General features: G+C 47.2%; 2 protein-coding genes and 1 long non-coding RNA gene across 3 annotated transcripts in view; 2 read left to right on the top strand and 1 right to left on the bottom strand.

Moving 5' to 3' along the window:
• Positions 1-626: 626 nt before the first annotated feature.
• FNDC8 (fibronectin type III domain containing 8) lies at positions 627-8,564 on the bottom strand. Its single transcript, XM_083514535.1, has 5 exons — positions 8,460-8,564; positions 6,353-6,463; positions 5,024-5,371; positions 2,045-2,257; positions 627-774 (listed from the first exon to the last, which is right to left on the bottom strand). The coding sequence occupies exons 2-5, from the start codon at positions 6,353-6,355 to the stop codon at positions 661-663; spliced, it is 678 nt and encodes a 225-aa protein (XP_083370661.1). The 5' UTR covers positions 6,356-6,463; positions 8,460-8,564; the 3' UTR covers positions 627-660.
• A 1,471-nt stretch (positions 8,565-10,035) lies between these two features.
• On the top strand, positions 10,036-10,930 carry LOC310710459. The gene is made up of 2 exons (XR_014528075.1): positions 10,036-10,280; positions 10,766-10,930. It is a non-coding gene; the product is annotated as an uncharacterized lncRNA (long non-coding RNA).
• A 7,762-nt stretch (positions 10,931-18,692) lies between these two features.
• Positions 18,693-22,091, top strand: part of HPN (hepsin) — a 29,109-nt gene continuing 25,710 nt past the window's right edge. Inside the window, exon 1 of the mRNA XM_083512329.1 lies at positions 18,693-18,923. The gene's annotated coding sequence lies outside the window, so the exon portion shown is untranslated. The remainder of the gene's footprint in view (positions 18,924-22,091) is intronic.

The raw sequence follows: 22,091 nt of genomic DNA, 5'->3' as shown, positions 1-22,091 counted from the left end.
TTGGGACAGGAATGGTGTGCTCTCTGCTGCCTCCCTTCAGCCAGGTCCTGCAACTGCAGCCTCTTTCCCTGCTATTTGCTGGTCACTGCTGGCCAGGTTGTGTTACTGCAGCCTCTTTCCTTGCTCTCTGCTGCCCCCTCTTGGCCAGGTACTGCAACTGTAGCCTGTCCCTTGCTCTCTGCTGTGCTCCCTGTTATCCAAGTTGTGTAACTGCTGCCCCTTTTCTCTGCTCTCTGCTGCCTATTATTGTCCAGGCTGTGTAACAGCAGGGCTTAATCCCTGTTTCCTTCTGCTGCCTCTTGGCAACCTGGTCAAGAGGGGGCAGCAGAGAGCAGGCTGCCATTACAGAACCTGGGCAAAAGGGGTCAGTAGAGAGTAGGGTAGGAGGCTGCAGTCACATGATTTCTGCCTCTTCCCTTGTCTTATGTATCAGATTCCCACCATACGCAGCAAAATAGTTGCAAATGCACCTGTGAACTGTGACATCTGTATATGCCCAGTTCCCATCATCCCAGCCCCTGACCTTCTTCGCCTGGCTAGAAGTTAATTTTGTGAGCAGAAAATTTGCCAAGGCACCAAGCAGCAGTTATGGGGAGATGTGGAATAACAGATGCGGGGGGCCAGTGGGAGGTGCCATCCTTTACTTCCATGTTGTTCCTCTTAGGGGGCAGGGATAAAGATCGTCTTCTTCTGGGGCTTCCTGCACCGCCGCACGGTGACAGTGACAGGAGCCGGGTCCGGAGGCATTCCTGCCACAGAAGGCATTGTGCCAAACTGGAAGAAGCAAAGGGGAAGAGCTTGTTACAGGGAGGCAACAAAATGCAAAACAGCATGCTAGAAATCTGCTAAAGTTGCAACAGTTATCACCCCATCTTGCAAGGGTGTTTTCCACATCAAAAGTGGACTTGCTTGCATCTTGAAACGTGACCATGCACATTATGTCTGGCAAAGCCAATTTCCTACAGAGGCAGTGAGGTGTACTGGTTAGAGTGTTGGATTAGGACGGGGGAAACCCCAGGTCCAGCTGTGAAACTCACCAGGAGATTTAGAGCCAATCCATTACCTCTCAGCTTAACCAAACTTGTTGTGAGGGTAAAATATGGAGATGGTGGAATGGGGAGAAGGACTATGATTTGGGTCCAGGCTAAGTTACTTAGTTGCACATAGTTCCAATTGAAACCAATGTGAAAAACTACTTGTGACTTTAGTTTCAAAAGCAGCAAAGTTCAGCTAAGTTCTCCACGCATTCCACCTTGAACTCCTGGGAGGAAAGGGAGGATAAAAACGTAATATTTAAAAAAATCTCCTGGAGATGCATGAACGTTGGTGCTTCATTAGTTTGGGGTTATAGTAAAAGGGTTGCTGGGATAGTTAGCTTCAATCCTGCCATTTTATAGGGGACTGCTGAAATAGTCACAATAGTCAGCCTGCAACTTTTGCAGCGGTTACATTTTGGGGATTGCATCTACTGTAAATAAATTGGAGCAGGGCTGTAGGGCTTATTGAGCAAATCACTGTAGTTCAGATTCGACTGCAAAGAAGTAAATCCATGTACTTCTAATATTTATGTATTTCTTTTATGTACTTCTAATATTTATGTATTTACAGGATTCCCCCAACTATAGTTAAAAACGTGGATTGTCTTAGGGCTTTGCAAAACAGAGTGTCAAAGGTTAAAATTGGCATATACGGTACTTTGTTGACAGTGCTTTAGTCATCAAAAGCCTGCAGGTTTCTCTCTCTCTCTCTCTCTCTCTCTCTCTCTCTCTCTCTCTCTCAAAAAGCACTTGTTACCTCCTGCATATTTAATTTTTAAAAAAATCAAAATGCTACAAATATGAACAATTCTTCAATTTATTCTCTATTTCATTTTAGCTCTGATGTGCCTTTTTGTGGTTATCAATGGTTCTGACATTTCTACCAGGGTCAGCCTCCCTGAATTGGGCTTTGGGTGAAAGTGCAACGGGTGTGCCTTTCTACATTCTTTGGATGTCCAATTCTATGGTATGTGCACCCGCCTCCCCACCAGGAGGACTGTGCTCACCTTATAGGGTGCACTCCACTTCCCAGCACCTGCCACGTTGAGAGACCTCACGCGGAGCAAGTACGTAGTGCCAGGAGTCAGATTCTCCAGGTGCTCTTCTGTCTGTGAGCAAAACCAATGGATGTTCTTGCCTTGACCATCTAGCCTGGCCTCCTGCAGTTGCAGCTCGTAGAAGGAAATCAATTCCCCGTTGCGTGGGCCTGACCAAGAAACCTATGGAGGAGAGAAAATGGGCATCATGCAGAAAGCTAGGAGACGAGCTCTTTCACTTGATCCCGACATCTTCAGGGAAGTGGGTGCTAAAGGGGTCCTTTCACTGGTGCAGGGAGGAACCGTGGTGGCTGGTGGCCATTGGGATTTATGGGACAGAAAACAAGGAGACCAGTAGTAAGTGGAGCCAGAGCAAACCCAACTGATTCTAGTTTTGTCCCCCATCCTCTACTCTGTTGAGTTCTGCAGGAAGTAAGGAGGAGGAAGCTGGCATTCAGGGCCACCCCCGGGGCTGGTTGTAAGGAAGATGGTGGAAAGGTGGTGGCTGGTTGGAGACAGATGGAGGTTGGCTGGGCAGTGATCTCTTTACCCTAATGTACCAGCCTCCTAACCAGATCAAGCCTATCCATTCTTAAGGAAATCAGCCCTGAGTGCTCACTGGAAGGACAGATTGTGAAGCTGAGGCTCCAATACTTGGGCCACCTCATGAGAAGAGAAGTCTCCCTGGAAAAGACCCTGATGTTGCGAAAGATTGAGGGCACAAGGAGAAGGGGACGACAGAGGACGAGATGGTTGGATAGTGTTCTCGAAGCTACCAGCATGAGTTTGACCAAACTGCGGGAGGCAGTGGAAGACAGGAGTGCCTGGTGTGCTCTGGTCCATGGGGTCACGAAGAGTCGGACACGACTAACGACTAAACAACAACAACAACCAGCCTCCACTGCCCTTAAGGGACATACACCAAGAGGTCGCCTTAGTCTTCTCTGATATAGCAGGAAACACTGGGGGTGCTTCTAGGCAGCCTGTCTATTGAGCATTCACCCTGACTTGTTTGTAGGGAGGTTAGCGAGTGCTACTCCACACTTTCCAGTGCATTTTCCCGACATTTTTCTTAGCACATGATGTCCAGTCTCTTCGGAAGAGAGTTGGTTGCACAACACCTCCCAATCAACTATAACTGCGCGACCTGAATTTGGCAGTGTGTGGCTGAATGCTGGACCCTGAACCAAGTGTTAGTTCTTGGCTTTAAAAAAAAGGTAAAGGTATAGGACCCCAGGACAGTTAAGTCCAGTCAAAGGAGATTATGGGGTTGTGGTGCTCATCTCACTTTCAGGCCAAGGGAGCCAGCGTTTGTCCACAGACAGCTTTCTGGGTCATGTGGCCAGCATGACTAAACCGCTTTTGGTAAAACGGAACACAGTGATAGAAATCAGTGTGTGGAAGTGCCATTTACCTTCCTGCTGCAGTGGTGCCTATTTATCTACTTGCACTGGTGTGCTTTCAAACTGCTAGGTTGGCAGAAGTTGGGACAGAGCAACTGGAGCTCACCCCGTTCTTGAGATTTGAACTGCTGACCTTCCGATTAGCAAGCCCAGGAGGCTCGGTGGTTTAGACCACAGCGCCACCCACGTGGTAAGTTCCTGGCTTACCACTCATGGTTTGTCTTGGGGGCAGACAAACTACAAGCCTGGTTTTGGATGTCATGTTAAGCCAAAACATAGTTTAGCTCCTGGTAGTGAAGCAGCAACAGCAGGGAGAGGAATGAAGCAGCTGTGATTTTTGCTATGAATACCAATGGCACACTTGTTCCTTCTTGTACAGTCATGGTTCGGCTCAGCATTATGTGCAAACCATGCCACTGTGCCCAATACGAGCTATATTCCAAACACAGAAATTTCCAGGCACTTGAAACTGAAGACTATTTCTGTGCACTTGGAGGGCAGTTGGCCTGGATGACCCATTGGGATTCCTTGTGTGATGTTTTTGCTCTTAAGGTTTCTGTGAGCAGAGCTGTCAAGGGTGGCTTATCCTGAGGCAACACGTCTTAAGGCCTGAAAGAAGACTATTTATAGCTGGTGACAGTCAGGTGATGTGCTTCGATGGGAGTTAAGATGGCTCAGAAAAAGGATGAGGAGCGATGACTAAGCCTTATTGTCCCCAACCCCATTAAGCAGGAAGAGGGGTTAAAAGAGAAGGAAGCGATCAACCTGCAGATGTTTTTGTGACTGATGGAGAATCAATGGACAAAAGGATACAGAGGGCTGAATTGCTCTCTGTAAAAGGCACTGTAAAAGGCTCTGGCAGTTCCATTAGAATTCTGATGGGGAGCATTACACCTGGGACCTCTGTATTTCCCACCTATGCTCAACCTGTGTACATGTGTAAATCAGGGATGGGGAATCTCTACAGAAGTTCTTGGACTCCATATCCCATCAGCTCCAGCCAGCATGGCCAATGGCCAGGGATTGTGAGAGTTGTAGTTTAGTAGCATATGGAAGGTAACAGGTTCCCCATCCCCGATATAAATGGCCTGCTATTGTGATGATTTTATTATGATGCTGCCTATTATGATGCTTTTTACAATGTTTTAATTATTATGCTCCATAAAATGTGTTCTTAATGTTGTACACCACTCTGGGACCCTTTGATAAAAGGCAGTATATAAATCGAAATAGCAGCAGCAGCAGCAGCAACAACCCATATGATACAAGGCTCCAGTAACTCCCCTCAAACCTTATTTCACAGATACTTAGACAAGCACTGGAGCCCCCGAAATCTCTCATGACTCATAGGGTTGGGGTGCATGTAGCAATATGGGTTCCTCAGAGGTGCACTAAATGTGATCTATTTAGCTCCAATGTTGCACCCCCATTTACCCAGTGGGGTAGTTGAAGAGGAGTTCAGCTTTTGGCTCAAAGAGAGACCCGGCTCTCCAGTCACAATAACTTAGCAATGCAGAGGAGGCCATTTTGTGTCAGGAGGCCCCACCTGAGCGCTGGTGCTGCTGACAGTGTGCTCGCGGATGAAGGGCTGTGGCGGCAGTTCCACACACACAGGAGACTCCGAGCCGCTGTCGGAGAGGCTGGTCTCCCCGTCGCTCATGTCCAGGTCGACGGGGACGCTGGGGCTGCTGCTGCGTCGAGGGCGGCTTGGCGGGGGCCTGCGAGCGGCTTTCTTCGGAACTGACAGCCCGGCCAGCAAGTCGTCCAAGGTGTGAGGTAAACTGCAGGCTGAGTAGAGGATGTGTTTGGGGGTCTCGATGATGCTGCCCAGGCCAGAGCTGGAGGTGTCGCTGCTTTCACTGGGAAGGCTTGAGTGATTTCTGTAGAGCTGAAACTAAATTAAAGGAAGAACAGCCCACCCAAACAACCCCTGAGTGAAACCTGCTTGCAGAACTTGTTGTTCATGTTCTCCTAAGCCAGAGGTGGGGAACTTGATGCCCTCCAAATGTTGATGCACTACAATCTCCACCCCCGACCATTGGGCATGCTGGCTGCAGCTGATAGGACATGGAGTCCATCAACATCTGGAGGACTGCAGGTTCCCCATTCGTCTCCTCACACTCCAACATTTTCCCATTTATTGAAAGGATGTATATATTGTCAGATGACTGACAATACTTTAACAAGCATCAATAGAACCTAGGAAGGTCTTCATTTTCACTACTCCTTTGTAGCATCTAAAAGAAGAAAACATGGTCCTAATGTTGGTGGACTTCAGTTACCATCAGGGGAACTTTTTTCATTTTCCGTTGGCAGTCTCATGCCAGCATAAGTTGGAGCCAGGGCAATGGATACGACTCCTGCCTTTGTACAATAGCCTACAGCCACACAAAATCCAGATGTTTCCGCACACAGACCCTCCTACCCCATGCGTCCTCTGAGGCATCACCACAGATCAAAGACACATCCCAGCAGGTAAAAGCACTTGGGGGGGGGGAATGGAGCAGGTCCAGTTATGGGTGTGGCCTGGGGACAGTTCTGAGAGCAAAACAGAGATGCGGGGGGGGGGGGGGATATTCACTCCCTGGCCTAAGGTTCCTTACTCCTCATTTATATATGATCACAGTATCTCCTTAGGCTGCACCCTTCCATCTTGAATTAGCTTTTTTGGGGGTTCCTTATGAATTAGCTTTGATTATAAGAGCTGTAGATTGATTATCCAGGGACGGGGGTGGGGAGTGGGTGGGCCTCAGTCCCCCAGTCTCAGAGGGGTCCTAGCACCTTCTACTCCCTTATTCTGGGATGCCTGGTTCCCTGTTGATGGCCCACATTAGTGTTTTTTAAAAAAAGCATTTTAGAGAAATACCTCACCTACCATTTCCAAGCAGGGGAGAGGTCATGCCCTTGGGAAGGAGAGACTTGACGAGGCTTCTCTGTGGCAGATATGATGAGTGGTGATGAATGACTTGCACCTTTAAGGCTGCATCTGTTCACAGGAATGGAGGGGGGTTTTTTTTGAGTGCATCAGGATTAAATAGGCCCACACATCTGTTGAGCCGCAAGGTTCGGAAAGCTTCTGGCTGCAAGAAGCACCAAAATTTGGCGCTCTCTACCACAGCCTCTTGTCATTGTTGCGGTGCCCTCTGAACTCAATGCCCAGTGTGGGCGAACTAGTTGTGCTCCCCCAAAATCCATCTCTGTGGTGGCTAGCCCCTTGCACTTCCTTAGCAAGACTTCCACCCAGTCTCACTTGCTGTTACCTAGGCAGAGAACTCCCTTTGCTAACTTTCCAGGAAAACAAAACGAAACGAAACGAAACAAAACAAAACAAAACGAAACAAAATGAAACGAAACAAAACGAAATGAAACAAAACGAAACGAAACGAAACAAAACAAAACAAAACAAAACAAAACATAGCTTGGTTGGATAGGGTTCTGTTTTGTTTGTTTGATTTCAGAAAAACGCAGGAAGAAAAGCCATTTCCCCAGCTTCAGAAGAGGAGGAAGAGAGCTGTTTACCTTCACAGAACAGACAGGTTATGCACTTGGCTTCACTCCTGAGCTGGGGGTTCTGCTCCCAGATCCAGCCAAAAACCCCAACCAGGAGCAAGGAAGCCTTTTCAATCCATAGGCTTCGTTCCTTCCTAGGTAACTTTCCAGGGACCACATACCAGAGGTAAAACTGAGCAGAGCAACTAATGTGAATTTCACCTCTGTACACGCACTCACATGTACACCTCTCTAGCCTCTATCCCAGGGATTGTCAACCTGGTCCCTACCGCCCACTAGTGGCCATTTCAGGATTCTAGGTGGGCGGTAGGGGATTCTACGGCACAAGCTGAATCCTCCTTCTATCGAGCACTTGGGGCAGTAAGGAAATTTTACCATCAAGAAAGATGCATTAGTGGGTGGTAGGTATAAAAAGGTTGACTACTCTTGCTGTATCCAGACAAGCACGAGGCATTGCCAGAGGTCAAAGACACATTCCAGCCAGGCAAAAACATTCAAGGAGGGTGCGAAGCAGCAGGGTCAGAAAGGGTGTGTGGGCTGGGGAGAGTTCTGAAGGCCAGAAAGAGAAGTCTGGAGAGACGCATCTGGTCCAAGACCCTGAGGCTTCCCATCCCTGCCCTCGACTTTCCCCAAACTGCTGAAGTCTCCTCCCTAGCTCCACGCACACTCAGTTTCTGTTTTGCATCCTAAATCCCTTCCCTGAACATGTCTGTGGTGCCGCCGCCACCCCTTCCATCAGTTTGCTCCTTAAAAGGACACCTTTTCCATGAGAACTCTGGCTCAGTACTCATTCCCAGATGCAATCAAGCTTAAAACACACACAAAAAAATCTAAACTTTTGTGGCTTTGCAGATGTTGCAGGACTCTGATTCTCATCAGCCACAGGCAGAGTGGCCTGTGGTCAGGGATGATGGGAATTATAGCCCAACAACATCCCTCGTCTATAGGATTGGAATGTAAATATGTTTGCTGACATTTCATTTTTATCCTATCTCCCTTGTTTTCCTCATTCCTGATTTTTCATTGTAAGCTTCTGTCTGTGTTTTGTTTTCGAAAGTCTGTAAAGTGGTATGTACGTGAATGGTATAACTATTACTACTACTACTACTACTACTACTACTACTACTACTATTACTACTATTACTATTACTACAAGGATGCCTGTATAGAAATTACTGACAATGTCCTGGTCCTTCGAAACAAAGATGGGGGCCACCCTACATGGAATCATTACAGAGGTTTCTAATTTTCTAGGAGCAGGTCATGGTTCCTTATGTCATGCCCTGTACTTGGGCATTATATAAAACTCCAATGTCCAGAGAAAGCCACTGCCAGGCAAACAAGCTAGAATGCTGTGTACCCACCCTATTGCCACTTTCCCTCACTCCCCTCGCAGCCACCCCTTATGTTTTAGCCCTGTTGCTGTCCAGACTAGCTCTGCCTCTGCCTCCAGACCCATGGAGCTGACTTACCGCCCACAGGATGCCCCGGCACTAGCATATTGGAGGCTATGAGTCTGAAGGCCTGTCCCAGAAAGGCCACTGTTTGCCTAGTCCTCATTATGCCACAGTGCTACCCCTTCCATTGTGACCAGGCACAGTCAATGTGGGGCAGGCCTAGGGCTAGGCCCCAGGGCCCTTTTACATGAACGTAGCTGCTGACTGGCTCTGTGCAGTAATTGTATTAATGAAAAAATGAACAAACATGAACACACACGTATACCAGCTGATAGGTTTCTATTACGATAGGAATTTTGAGGTCTTAGATATATGGTAATGTTCATAACCGCACGTACATAGATCAGCACAGGAAGACCGACTGAAGCCATTTTGATTCCTAAACTGAGCAAATGTTTTCTCTGCAAGGTCAAAGTGGAAAAGCCTCCCCATTGTCTTTTCCTTCACAAATCCTGTCTTAAGGGTATGTCTGTGTTTGAATAGGTTGTGAGCCTGTGACATGGCTCAGGAACTAAGTATTTATCATTACAAAAGATTGGCCAGGCTCAAGTAACCTGCCAGACAGGAGATAAACAAGGACAGGAGAAAAACAACATTCAAATTTCTGTTTAGACCGCCTTTTCTGTGATGTAGGTATGATGTATCTGAGGGGTGGTCTTAGGTTACACCCCTTCTGTGATGTATGTATGATGTTTCTGGGGGTGGTCTTGATCTACAGGGTGGCAATTTCAAAAGACTTTATAAGGCCTTGCGCGCCATTTTTCTGGGTCCTCCTTTCCTGCATGTGAGGGGAGCACCCTGTTGCAACAGATCAATAATGATCAAGCTTACTAGCTGCTTTGCTTCTCAATATTCTCTGGTTGGCCTCTGTTATTCTCTCCTACCAATAGGGAACCTATGTAAGGACTCTATATGGGCTCTTGGATACCCCATAAGGGAAAAGGGCAATTTTTGTTTACAACACTATCATTACAGACATAGGACCGGAGCTGTTTTTTGTGGCAAGGCTCACCACTGATACAGAGTACCAGCATCTTTTTTGTACCAACAGTACTTTTATCAATATATGAATACTAGCACCTCTTTTATTTTATTTTTAACCAAAAATATCAGTGCTTAGGACAATTGTGTGCTTTGGTGTTGCTTAACACAATTGGAAGCCAATGCCTGTGCAAAATCCTGCTCTTGCCAGCAGTGGCGTAGCGTGGGTTGTCAGCACCCGGGGCAAGGCAAGTAATTTGCGCCCCCTAACCCGTGGATTTGCGCCCCCTAACCCGTGGATTTGTGCCTCCTAACCCTAACCCCCAGATGTTGCGCCCGGTGCGGCCGGCCCCCCTGCACCCCCCACGCTACGCCACTGCTTGCCAGAGCCCGGAATGAAACCAATTATTTAAAAGTTTAGGAAGGCCGAAAGGAAGCAGTAAATCAGTACTAACAGCACAAGAGAGATCATTTCCTATTGGCTCTGCTTTATGGAAGGAGTTCTTCTGGTTGGCTGTGAAATAAATAATTAATTGCCCCCCCCAAAGGGATCCTTGCCTCAGAAGGAGGACTGGAACCTTGGAGGGAGCGCAGTTGTAGAAGGCTCTGTACCAGTCCGGAATTGACACAGTCCACACCAGGATTTGAGAAAAAGCAAAGTCTGATCTTTATTGAAAGAACAGAGAAAAAACAAAACTGTTGCAACAGGGTCCCCCCGCTCACGTAATAAAATGGAGTGAGACCCTGAACAAAAGAGCTGCCTTGACTCTTAGACCTTTTGGTTTCCATACAGATCAATTACAGCGGAGAGGGCAGGAAGTGACATGAATAGCGTGAAGAGGGGATTAACATAAGGTAAGTAGGATGTTGTAAGACCTTTAAAGGTAAAGGGACCCCTGACCATTAGGTCCAGTTGTGACCAACTCTGGGGTTGCAGCACTCATCTCGCTTTATTGGCTGAGGGAGCCGGCGTGCAGCTTCCGGGTCATGTGGCCAGCATGACTAAGCTGCTTCTGGCGAACCAGAGCAGCGCACAGAAACGCCGTTTACCTTCCCGCAGGAGCGGTACCTATTTATCTACTTGCACTTTGACGTGCTTTCGAACTGCTAGGTTGGCAGGAGCAGGGACTGAGCAATGTTATCTCACCCCGTTGCGGGGATTCAAACTGCCGACCTTCTGATCGGCAAGTCCTAGGCTCTGTGGTTTAACCCACAGCACCATCTGCGTCACCTGTAAGATCTTTGGGAGGTGTCAATTTTGCTGGCGGGCTGGGATAATATGTGTTGAGCTTCCTCTCATTTATCCTGGATCTGCTTAATGGCTTTTCCTTTATCTACAGGAAAAATCTCCGTAGTTGCTGATAATCAGCATGCAGGATCGTGAGGCTGGATGTTTGGGAAATGGCTTCAGTGTTAATGTGAGATCCTGCTCTGTATTGCTATCAACTTGGATGTGATAGTCTGATGTTTGCATACTTATTGGAAAATAAAACTACGAGCTGGTATTTGTGTGTATTCATGGCATTATTGGCAGACCCAGTAGATGGCAGTGTGGTGGAGAGTGTTTTGGCAGCTACAGTTTGGATACATTCAGAAAAATACAGCCTAGTGCAGCATTACATTTCTGTAAAGGTACATTCATGGAAAAAGAGATACATTTCAGTAAGGATACATTCAGATACATTCTTATACATTTCAGTGATAGCAAAAGGTAAAAAAAGACACAGCAAAATGATACATTCAACGATACATGAAAAAGACACAGCATACATTCTGATACATTTCAGTGATAGCAAAAGAAGGTAAAAAGACACAGCAAAATGATTTGCAGTGGTACCTCGGGTTACATACGCTTCAGGTTACATACGCTTCAGGTTACACACTCCACTATGCCAGAAATAGTGCTTCAGGTTAAGAACTTTGCTTCAGCATAAGAACAGAAATTGGGCTCCGGCGGCATGGCGGCAGCAGGAGGCCCCATTAGCTAAAGTGGTGCTTCAGGTTAAGAACAGTTTCAAGTTAAGTATGGACCTCCGGAATGAATTAAGTACTTAACCCGAGGTACCACTGTATTCTCAAACGATGCATTCTCCAAGGCACAGTTCATTTTCTTGTGGGGTTTTAAAGGTAGAACACTATAATTCTGATATTGGTAGGGTCATTTTCCTTTATTCCCCTCTCTGACCCTGACTCTCTTACGACAGCTGATACATGCCTCTTTCTTATTGTCTGCTGCTTGCTATATAAGGCCTACCGTTGAGATGGTTTTGAGGCTTTGTTTTATCTAGATGTGTGCTAAGGGTGGCCAGGTGGCCCTCTTTTATCTGACACAAAGTGACCCCAATAAGTGAAGCTTTGCTGTGGAGTGTGTGTGTGTGTGTGTGTGTGTGTGTGTGTAAAAGCAGTGTTTAATTCTTTATCTGCCAGATTCCCCCTTGAACCTATGCCCCAACACCACCCTGCTTTTACCACTGCCAGGGCTTTCAGGTGCTTGTTAACATCACCTTCCCAGGTGATAACAAATAGTTAGACTTCATATGACAAACAACATGTAGTTCAGGAGCTTACTTCATTTTTCGTTTCCATCTCCAAAGAATGGATTCTCTAACCCCCCCCTCTTTTGTTTTGTTTTGTTGGAGGCCTATACTTTCCCTCATAGGTGGAAGGATGGGAGAAATTTCTTCTGCCGCTTTAAAGGCAAGAGGGAAATTTTTTAATCTGCACGGGTGTGTGTTTGTGTGTAACACAATAGGAGGCAGACAGAGCTGGAAGAAAATGCCTGTAGAGAGAACGCCATTGGCTGCCAAGGGAACAAGGCAAGAAATGAGCTTTGTTTGGAGGATAAAAAACAGAAACATGATCCAAGGAGGGCAGCGTCTGACAAGAGTCATCCTGTATGAGGCATCTGAAAATCCTGACAGGTTCCAAAACGTGTTCCTTCCTTCCTAGGCAAAGCTGGAGTTACCTGATGTGTGTTACAAGGAGGGTCATGACAAGGATCAGCAGCTACTACTGGCAGCCCAGGGTGCCAATTTGACTTCTGGGGGCTTCCTATCCAGCGCTTGAATGATAAGGCTCAGCACCAGCAGTCGGCTCAGAAGGGCTCCTAGCCAGCCAAGTCTGGCTGTGATGCCACTCCTCACCAGCTCCCCAGAGGCTACTGCAGTGGTGGGTGGAAGAGTCTCAGTTCAGCTAACATCCTTAGGGGCCACCCGCCGTCTTTATTTATCCAAAATGGACAGGCCTCAACCCAAACCTCAAAAATGGCACCGAGGTGAGGGCCCAGTTGCCCCTCTCCTATCTACTCCTTTGAGCCTTGGACTTGCCAATCAGAAGGTCGGCGGTTCAAATCCCCGCAACGGGGTGAGCTCCCGTTGCTCGGTCCCTGCTCCTGCCACCCTAGCAGTTTGAAAGCACATCAAAGTGCAAGTAGATAAATAGGTACCGCTCTGGTGGAAAGGTAAACGGCGTTTCTGTGCCCTGCTCTGGCCACATGACCTGGAAACTGTATGCCGGCTCCCTCGGCCAGTAAAGCGAGATGAGTGCCGCAACCCCAGAGTCGGTAATGACTGCACCTAGTGGTCAGGGGTCCCTTTACCTTTACCTTTGTGATCCTGCAACTCACCACATTTTTGATGTGAACAGGATGGACGTATGGATGAGGGCCTCATCGAGGGCTGTCCTGAGACATCTTCCTGCTTAGTGTTACCAGAAATTGGAAGGGGGGTGGACCCCCCCAAGCCTTGCCTCTCCACACTACGAGGCAAAGACAAAAAGCCTCCGCTGAACATTACCAAATGTAGCAAACTGATAAATGCATCTACGTACTGGCTCAATGGGAAAACTTTAGGAAGTCATATAAAATCACTCCAGTGATGGATTTACACCATTCCAACCTTCTAATCAGAAGGAAAATGGCTACCAGAAGAGGAGCTTGGGAGAGGGCTAGGGGCAGCCACAATCCCTGAAGCGTGAGACCACGTATGCAGCAGCCCCACTGCCTGGGAGATAATCCCTGGCATCCTGGCACCTGAGTGCCAGACAGGAAGTCATCCCAATCCCAATCCCAATAGCAAACCCAACCTCAATGGATTGGGGTCTCGGTCAAGAGGAAAGGGTGTGCTTAACTTGGCTGGGAAACAGGAACATGTAAATACTTACCTTTCTTTTACCTAGTGGGTGTGAGGTGGAGGTGAAGGAAGGGAGGGGTGCAAACCTTATACTCAGGTTTCTGCCAGAAGACCCCCTCCCAGTTTATGACATAGTTATGACAAAATGTATGATGTTTTTGCTAAGGGTGTTATGGGTAAAATGGGAAACTTATAAAACAGGGAGCCATCCTTCTTTCTTCTCTTCCTTTTGGTAGTTTGAAGTCCTGTTGCAACAGTTCCTTGAATAAAGATCAGGCCTACAGGCTACTGTTTTGCTCCTATATTCTTGGCTGTTGTCTTTGTTTGGTAATCCAAGTGAGCCGGGGAAATTTTTTTCTTTAACATTTAATCATCATAGCTCCGAGGTAGAACATCTGCTTTGCATGCAGAAGGGCTCAGGTTCAACCCCAAGCATCTGTCTCCAGCCAGTCACTGCCAGCCAGTGTAGTCAGCATTGAGTTAGATGGACCAATGGCCTGAGTATAAGGCAGCATCTTATGGTGCCTGAGGACAGGATGGTGCTCTTCCCATTGATTTGAAGGTTATTGTGAAAAGGTTTGAAGAAACGAATAACAAAGTATAAGGTAAAAGGTAAAGGTAAACTTACCTTACTTTCTTTTTGTTGCTAGCTACCTTACTTGCATCAAGAGATGGTCTAAAAATATATTGGAATAAATAGAATTGATAAAAGTTTAATTAAAAAAAACTACCAGCTACCAGCCAGTATTTTATGCAGCAAATGTGCAGTATTTTATGCAGCCAGCTGCCTCCCAGCATACTGTGTTCAGCTAGCGAAATGTGGCCTCCCCTGCTGCAGCAAAGAACTGTAGGTCGAGATTTCAAGGAGGGACATAGCTGTCAACTTTTCCCTTTTATTGCGAGGAATCCTATTCGGAATAAGGGAATTTCCCTTAAAAAAAGGGAAAAGTTGACAGCTATGAGCAGGGGACAGGGAAGGGCCTCCACCATTCTACCCTGCCTCTGAGAGAGAAGAGCTGCAATGTGTCTTTGAGGATGAACTCAGTTGCCTTTGTGCTTTTTCTTATTGGGCGGGGATGGAAAAGGGGCGATGGTGGGAGCGGCTGCTCTCTTGCCCATTCCTGGCCTGATCTCTCCCCCCCCTTCCGCCCCGCTGTCCCAATCCAGTTCAGGGTGGTGGTGCAGAGAACCAGGTAATCAGTAACTGAGCGTGTGCAAGTGCGTGTTTGTGCGTGTGTGGCCAAAGACTTCCCCCACCTGCACTTGAGATTCCTCTGAAAAGCAGGCAGCTGGGTGATCCGCTGCCTTTCCCCCTTCCCTTTCCCCCACTCCTGCGCTGGCTGCGGGCACCGAGAGCTAAGTCACCCATTTGTTTTGGCAGTCTCTCCCTCTGCTCTGTACCCAGCCCCTGATGAAAGTCCTACTTGGTTATTACACACCGCAGAATGTCGCATAGACGGTGGGAAAACAAAAAACACAGAACAGCTAAGAGATTAAGACAGATATATAGTTAAATTTATACGTGACACAGATGATTAATTCCAGAGGAGGAAAGGGAGTTGTATAATTTACCTCTGATTTTATGGTTATGTTCTTTAGATGAGTCAGTGATTTAAAATCTTTGAATCTATAGCTATATCAGCACAGTTAATTGTGCAGAGGTAAGAGACTGAAAAGCAGAGACACAACCTTGCCAACAAAGGTCCGTATAGTTAAAGCTATGGTTTTCCCAGTAGTGATGTATGGAAGTGAGAGCTGGACCATAAAGAAGGCTGATCGCCGAAGAATGGATGCTTTTGAATTATGGTGCTGGAGGAGACTCTTGAGAGTCCCATGGACTGCAAGAAGATCAAAGCTATCCATTCTGAAGGAAATCAGCCCTGAGTGCTCACTGGAAGGACAGATCCTGAAGAGATCTCATGAGAAGAGAAGACTCCCTGGAAAAGACCCTGATGTTGGGAAAGATTGAGGGCACAAGGAGAAGGGGACGACAGAGGACGAGATGGTTGGACAGTGTTCTCGAAGCTACCAGCATGAGTTTGACTAAACTGCGGGAGGCAGTGGAAGACAGGAGTGCCTGGCGTGCTCTGGTCCATGGGGTCACAAAGAGTCGGACACGACTAAATGACTAAACAATAACAAGAGACTGAATTAGCCTGGATGAGTGATGTCTGCTACCCTCAGTGAGTTAGGGATTTCTGCTGCAGGAGAAGACAGGCACCAGCAGATTGAGCAGAAAATATCAATAGTGGGTCCAATGGCCACAAAGGTGGTTTCTGGATGAGCTGTACAATGAAGTGAGGGGTAAATGGGGCTCGTCAACCTGGGAAGGTAGCCCATCTAGGAGAAAGAAATCTCTGGTCCAGTCTTTTGTAATGATAAATACTTAGTTCCTGGGCCAGGTCACAGGCTCACAACCTATTCAAACAGAGACATACCCTTAAGACAGGATTTGCCAAGGAAAAGACAATGGGGAGGCTTTTCCACTTTGACCTTGCAGAGAAAACATTTGCTCAGTTTAGGAATCAAAATGGTTCCAGGTTGGTCTTCCTGTGCTGATCTATGTATGTGCTTGGTTGGTACACTTATGAACATTACCATATATCTAAGACCATAAAATTCCTATTACACTTGCACACTTCCTTCTGGCAACTCCTGCAGCCCAACTGGTGCCAAATGCATTGCTTGTCTTTCCTTCGGACCACATCAGCGAGGCTGCAGGGTAGTGTCTTATAATCTGGGCAGCCCAGGACCTCCATATACCCAAAGTGACCCCCAGGGAGGGACAATGGAGTGGAGAGGCACACTCCATTTCCTCTTGAGACAGATAGATGCCAACAACAACACATTATAATATTGTATTTTATTGTATTACACTTCACTATGGAAGTAAAAGAAGCAAATAAAAATACAATTAAGGAATCATACAGCATATTACAATTGCTACAACTGCAATAAAATTTATTAAGTGCTCCGCTAAGACCCTCAGTGAGATTAAGGTGGTCCATTGGCACATCGCCCCAAGGAATCCTGGGAATTGTAATTTGTTAAGGATGCTGGGAAATTGTAGCTCTGCAATGGGTAAACTAGAGTTCCCATGACTTTTTGGGGGGTGGGGGGAGCGTATTTTGAATCTGCTGTAAAGGTATGTATCATGTTTCACAATGGGCAAAATGAATGCTTGCTTTTGGGGGGTGTAATATCCATTTCCATTTGGTTTTTTAAAAATGTTTTTAATACAGTACTGAAATATTGCACACAGTGATATTTCTGTAACAAAGGCTACTAAGACCTCTCTCTCTAAATAAAGAATCATGGTCCGTATTAGTTAGCATGACGGGCGTTCATTTTCCAATTGGATATTTTACATCAGGCTCCGACATGTCTTGGGCCTGACCTGATCTCACCCAGATCAAAGCTCCATCCCATTGACCCACACAGCCTGTTTGCGCTCCCTTTCCTCGCTGGGCGACGTTTGCTGGAACTGGGGGAGCGGGGAGGCACGGGGGAAGCGGCTGGAGGAAGAGGAGGTCCTGATGAACCTGCGCCTGAGGGCTGGGATTGTTCCTGCGTCTTTGTGTGTGTGTGTGTGTGGAGAGAGAGAGAGTCTCTTCTCCTTTGGAGAGGCTCCTGAGTTGCAGGTGCGACGTGAGCCGCAGACAATGGGCGCTTTGAGAAAGGAGGCCGCGCTATGGGGGCGGGGAAGCGGCGCGCGAGCTTCGGGTCTGGCGATCTCCAAAAGCTGGAGCGCAAGTCTGAGTTAGAAAAGAGCAGCCTTTTCCCTTTATAAACACCTTTACATCCATTCAGACACCACCGCACTCCGTTGATTCAGACCCTTTGGAGAGATCTTCTTCGCCCTCGGATTTTGTTTCAGGCTGAAGCTCGCGCCTCCCTGCAGGATAATAGCAGGCGAGCGTGCTCTCAGGAGGAAAAAGAATGAAAAGGGAAAGCACAAACGCACCGTCCCAATATCGTCGTTTGGTCACCAAACAAGCCCATTTCTCCCGCCAGGGCTTAATGCTCCAAATGTAGGACGGATACTTGGACTAAAGGGACTCCTGAGCGCGTGCAGAGTGCATTCCCCTGACCGCTCCCTAACTCCAGAAAATCCCCAGCGGTTAGGGAGGAAGGACTTACAGCCTTTCTCAACCTGTGGTTCCCCAGATGTTGTTGAACTACAACTCCCATCACGCCTAGCTAGCAAGGCCAGAGCTCAGGGATTATGGGAGTTGTAGTCCAACAAACATCTGGGGACCCACAGGTTGAGAACCGCTGGAAGGTGATACAATGAAGAAGAAGATATGTTGCCTCCAGGCCGACTTTAGCCCCAGCATATTTTTTTCTACAAAGGAATTAACTTCTGATCACAAACGTCGCAGTTCAAACGCCAGGAACATCGTTGCTTGGTCGCCGTTGGAAACACAAACAGTGCCGAACAAGGTAAGGGATGGGGAACCTTTGGCCCTCCAGATGTTGTTGGACTACAGTTCCCATCATCCCTGGCCTCTGGCTACGTTGGCTTGAAGCTGAGTTGGACTCCAGCAACATCTGGAGGGCCACAGGTTCCCCATCCTTTGGCCAGTGTTCCCCAAACTTGGCTCTCCAGCTGTTTTTGGACTACAGTTCCCATCATCCCTGATCGCTGGTCCTGCTGGCTAGGGACAGTGGGAATTGTAGTCCAAAAACAGCTGGAGACCCAAGTTTGGGAAACTCTGGACTTACGGACCCATCCGACAGGTGGGTCCAACAGGTCTTTGTATCCGTCAACAGGTCTTTGATCCAACAGGTTTTATATCCGTTAACCCTCACTATCCCGGGCCATTTTTGAAAGGGACCCAGGTGTCCGGTCATGGTTCCCCCCCAATTCTTTTTAAAGAACTCACTTTCAAGGTTGGGAATGGATCCCAGGAATCCGGGTCTCCCCCTTCCCCTGAAAACCCCAAACACCGTCTCCCTCTCTGTGTCTGTCAGGCTGTTTTCCTCCCCTCCAGCCCTAAAGAACCCCTCACGCTTTCTTTAGCTGGGGATGGGATCCGGACGCGTCAAGCCCCTCCCACCTGTTAGCCACACCCACCGCGTGTTCTCTTCCCCTCCCCACCCCCCGGCTCCTTCCCTCCCACCGCCCCTCCGTCTGGCAGGTGTCTGCACAGCTGCAAAGGGGCCGTCGCGCCCGGGTCCCCCCTCCCGGCTCCTCCCGGGTTGCCAGCCCTTCCCTTCCTCCTCCTCCCGCCGCCCCAGGTGGGGAAGCTGCCTTGCGCAAGGAAGCACTTCTGAGCCCGGGAGACCTGCCCTGTCTCTGGCTTTTCAGCCATGAAGATCGCGCCCCCCTTAGCGGGAAGGCAAGTACCCCGGTGAGGGCAGCGAGGTAAGAGGGGCTTCTTTCCCTTCCGCGCTTGCTACTTCGCGAACCCCATTCCACAACGAAGTGGGGAGCAGAATTTGAACGCTGCCCTGCTTTGCCAACCCGTGTGTTCCTCCACCTCCTTCTGGACACCCCATAATTCCACCCCCACCGCGGGGCTTGTTGGCATATGATCACTTTGATATTCTTATTTTTTTAAATATTTCCATGGGCTACTTGCCGTTTCACAGTGGGTTCCAAACTTTGGGCCACATTTCCATTTGCCAACTTTGCTTTCCCGCTATACCCTCCAGTTAAACTTTTTCTAGGTTATCGCATTCGATCTGAACAGTTTCTTTGGCCTGTTCTGAATTTCGGAACGTGACGCTATTTGTTTGGGGTTGACTTGGTCCGACAGGTTTGTGGATATCTAGATGTTAAAATCTCTGGCTTGCCTCCAACTGAAGGAACTTAAATTAATCATGCCCGTTAACTTCAATAGGTCTACCCTGAGTAGGGCTAGTATTGCATGCAACCCAAAGTGTGCTCCTCCCCTTTTAAATGAAGGATTAGGGATTGAGGAATGTTCTATCTCCATGGGTGTAGCCAGGATTTTTGAGGCGGGGGTGTCAGGCCTTTTGTTGGGGGGGCAGAACCTCTGTTAGCTATGTATTTTTATTGATTTAGGGAAGCAGCTGCCCCCCAGCCCTCCATGTATATCTCATTGTTAATATCCTGTAATTCTTTACTAGAAAGATTGCTCCAGAATGTTTCTCGACAGCCTGCTATAATAAATTAATCCCTTGCCACATCCCATGCCTTTTGAATAAATTACATTTTTTTTCTGAATAAAAAAATTCCTTCCAGTAGCACCTTAAAGACCAACTAAGTTACTTCTTGGTATGAGCTTTAGTGTGCATGCACACTTCTTCAGATACCAATTTTTCTGAATTAATTAATTCACTGCCTTCTCCTAACTGAGTAAGATAATACAGGGCAGTTTGGGCACTACCCTTGGGAGAGCTTCCTTGGTGGTGGGGTTGTGGTGAACTGAGAGCAGGTGGGGGGCACAGTTGTCTGAGACGGCTTGCCATTTTAATTCCCCACAATGCCCTGGAGCAATGCTACCTTGAGGGCATTGTGGGAAATTAAAATGGTGCCTCGACCCAGATTCCACCGGCATGGTACATTTGAAACAGTCTCATACCACTTTAAACAGTAACTGCTTCTCCAAAAGCACCCTGGGAAATATAGCTTCTGTTAAGGGTGCTGAGAGTTGTTAGAGACCCATATTTCCTTCACAGATTTGCAATATTCAGTGATTTAACTATCAACCCCTCTTTATGGGAAACTCTAGAAATTGTAGCTATCTGAGGGGGAATAGGGGTCTCCTAGAAACCCTCAGCACCTTTAACAAACTATAACTCCCAGGGTGTTTTTTGGGGGGAAGAGTTGACTGTTTAAAGTGGTATGAAACTGCAGATGGGGCCTCAATGCTGCCTGAGCAGTGGGTCAGACTTTTTTTTTTAAGGTGAGAGGCCCAAGGCATGTATCAGCAGTGAGTCTTAATGGGGTGTGAGGCCCAAACAGCTGCCCAAGGAATTGGGTGCCAGTGCTGGCCCCGACTAGGAAGTCCAGGTTGAACTCCCCACTCGGCCACGATATTGACTTGTGCCAATTCACTTCTCACAGCCCTAGTATACCTCATTGCGGTGGTTGTTGTAAGAATGGAAGCTATGTGCACTGGAAGATGGGTAGGATACAAACAGGATGAGCAGGAAATGTCAGTCCCTGATGGGGATTAGAATACCCCAATTTAGTCGTAGGCATGTATTGCAAGGATGTGTGTGTGTGTGTGTGTGTGTGTGTGTGTGTGTGTGTGTGTGTGAATTTGAGCTTTTTGCTCCTCTGGAACCAACTCTGGTCACGTGGCCAGCAACGCTGAGTAGGCAACCTGCATAATAACTACAGTCATACTGCACTGGAAGACACAAGATCTACCCACCAGGGAAGAATGGCAGATGAAGCTGATGGATTACATGGAATTGGCGGAAATGACTGGCAGAATCCGAGACCAGGGAGAAGAGTCGGTGGAAGAAGATTGGAAAAAATGTAAAGCATATTTACAAAAATATAGCAAAATTAATGAATGTTAGAAGGATGCTGGAATGAAGTTACATGGCTTTAGCAGAAATGTTATAAAGAATTAAGTAAAAATGGATTGTTAATGGGCTAAAGTGTAAAATTTAAGGTCAGATTGGGTTAAGGTAAATTATAGAACAAAAATTGAGTAAGATGGAAAGGATTTGCTGAAATAGCTAAATTGAATTAGAATACAAAAAAGGGAGGTGTGAGGAGGTCGATGAAACAAGTAAATGAAAGGTAAATATATGGAATATTGGATGTGTGTTTTAGTGTTTTTGTTTCTTTTTGCTGTATTGTTGTATTTTTTATGTTTTTCTTTTTATGTATTGTAATGTATGTTCTGTTAATTTCTTTATTGTTGTTCTTTTTTCTGTAATCTTTAAACTTTTAATAAATATCATTATAAAAAAAATAAAAAATAACTACAGCCATACCTCGGAAGTTGAACGGAGTCTGTTCCGGAAGTGTGATTGACTTCCGAAACGTTCAGAAACCAAAGCATGGCTTCTGGTTGGCCGCAGGAAGCTCCAGAAGCCCTGTCGGACATTTGGCTTCCAAAAGAATGTTCGAAAACAGGAATACTCACTTCCGGTTTTCAATCATTTGGGAGCCGGAACGTTTGACTCGCTAGGCGTTTGGGAGCCGAGGTACGACTGTATTTTTGTTTGGAAAACTGATGGATATACACAGAGAGATCTCATTGTTGCCTATTCAGGGTATTAGGCCAGGGACCTCTGGATCAGGGAAGACAAGCTGACACAGTCACCTCCCTGACTCCCATCAGCCTGGAACACCCCAAACCAAAGGAGGTACTGGGCACTTCTGCATTGATGGGTGGAGGACTTATAAGGGATGGTGAACTCATGGTCCTCTATTAGGTATTGGGACTAAGAACAGAGAGATCTTTGTCTTTCAACCAGTCTTGGACAGGAAAGTCCTTCAAGCAGGATGCCTTCAGAAGAGAACAGGGATGTGAAACCTCAAGCCTGGGGGCTGCATGTGTCCCTCTAGGTCTCTCTGCCTGGTCTTTGGGACTTTCTCCTTGCC

This window comes from Podarcis liolepis, assembly GCF_965112155.1.
Source record: "Podarcis liolepis genome assembly, chromosome: 7".
NCBI classification, from domain to species: Eukaryota; Metazoa; Chordata; class Lepidosauria; order Squamata; family Lacertidae; genus Podarcis; species Podarcis liolepis.
Note: the sequence above shows the minus strand (reverse complement) of the source record. Positions and strands in the feature narration are given on the sequence as shown.

Bases quoted from the DNA above. Each gene is read 5' to 3' on its own strand.
- FNDC8 (XM_083514535.1), bottom strand. The intron at 2,258-5,023 runs GTGGGGCCTCCT...TCTCCTCCATAG, and splicing joins TCAGCAGCACCAGCGCTCAG to GTTTCTTGGTCAGGCCCACG. The intron at 775-2,044 runs GTGAGCACAGTC...TGCTTCTTCCAG, and splicing joins AGTGGAGTGCACCCTATAAG to TTTGGCACAATGCCTTCTGT.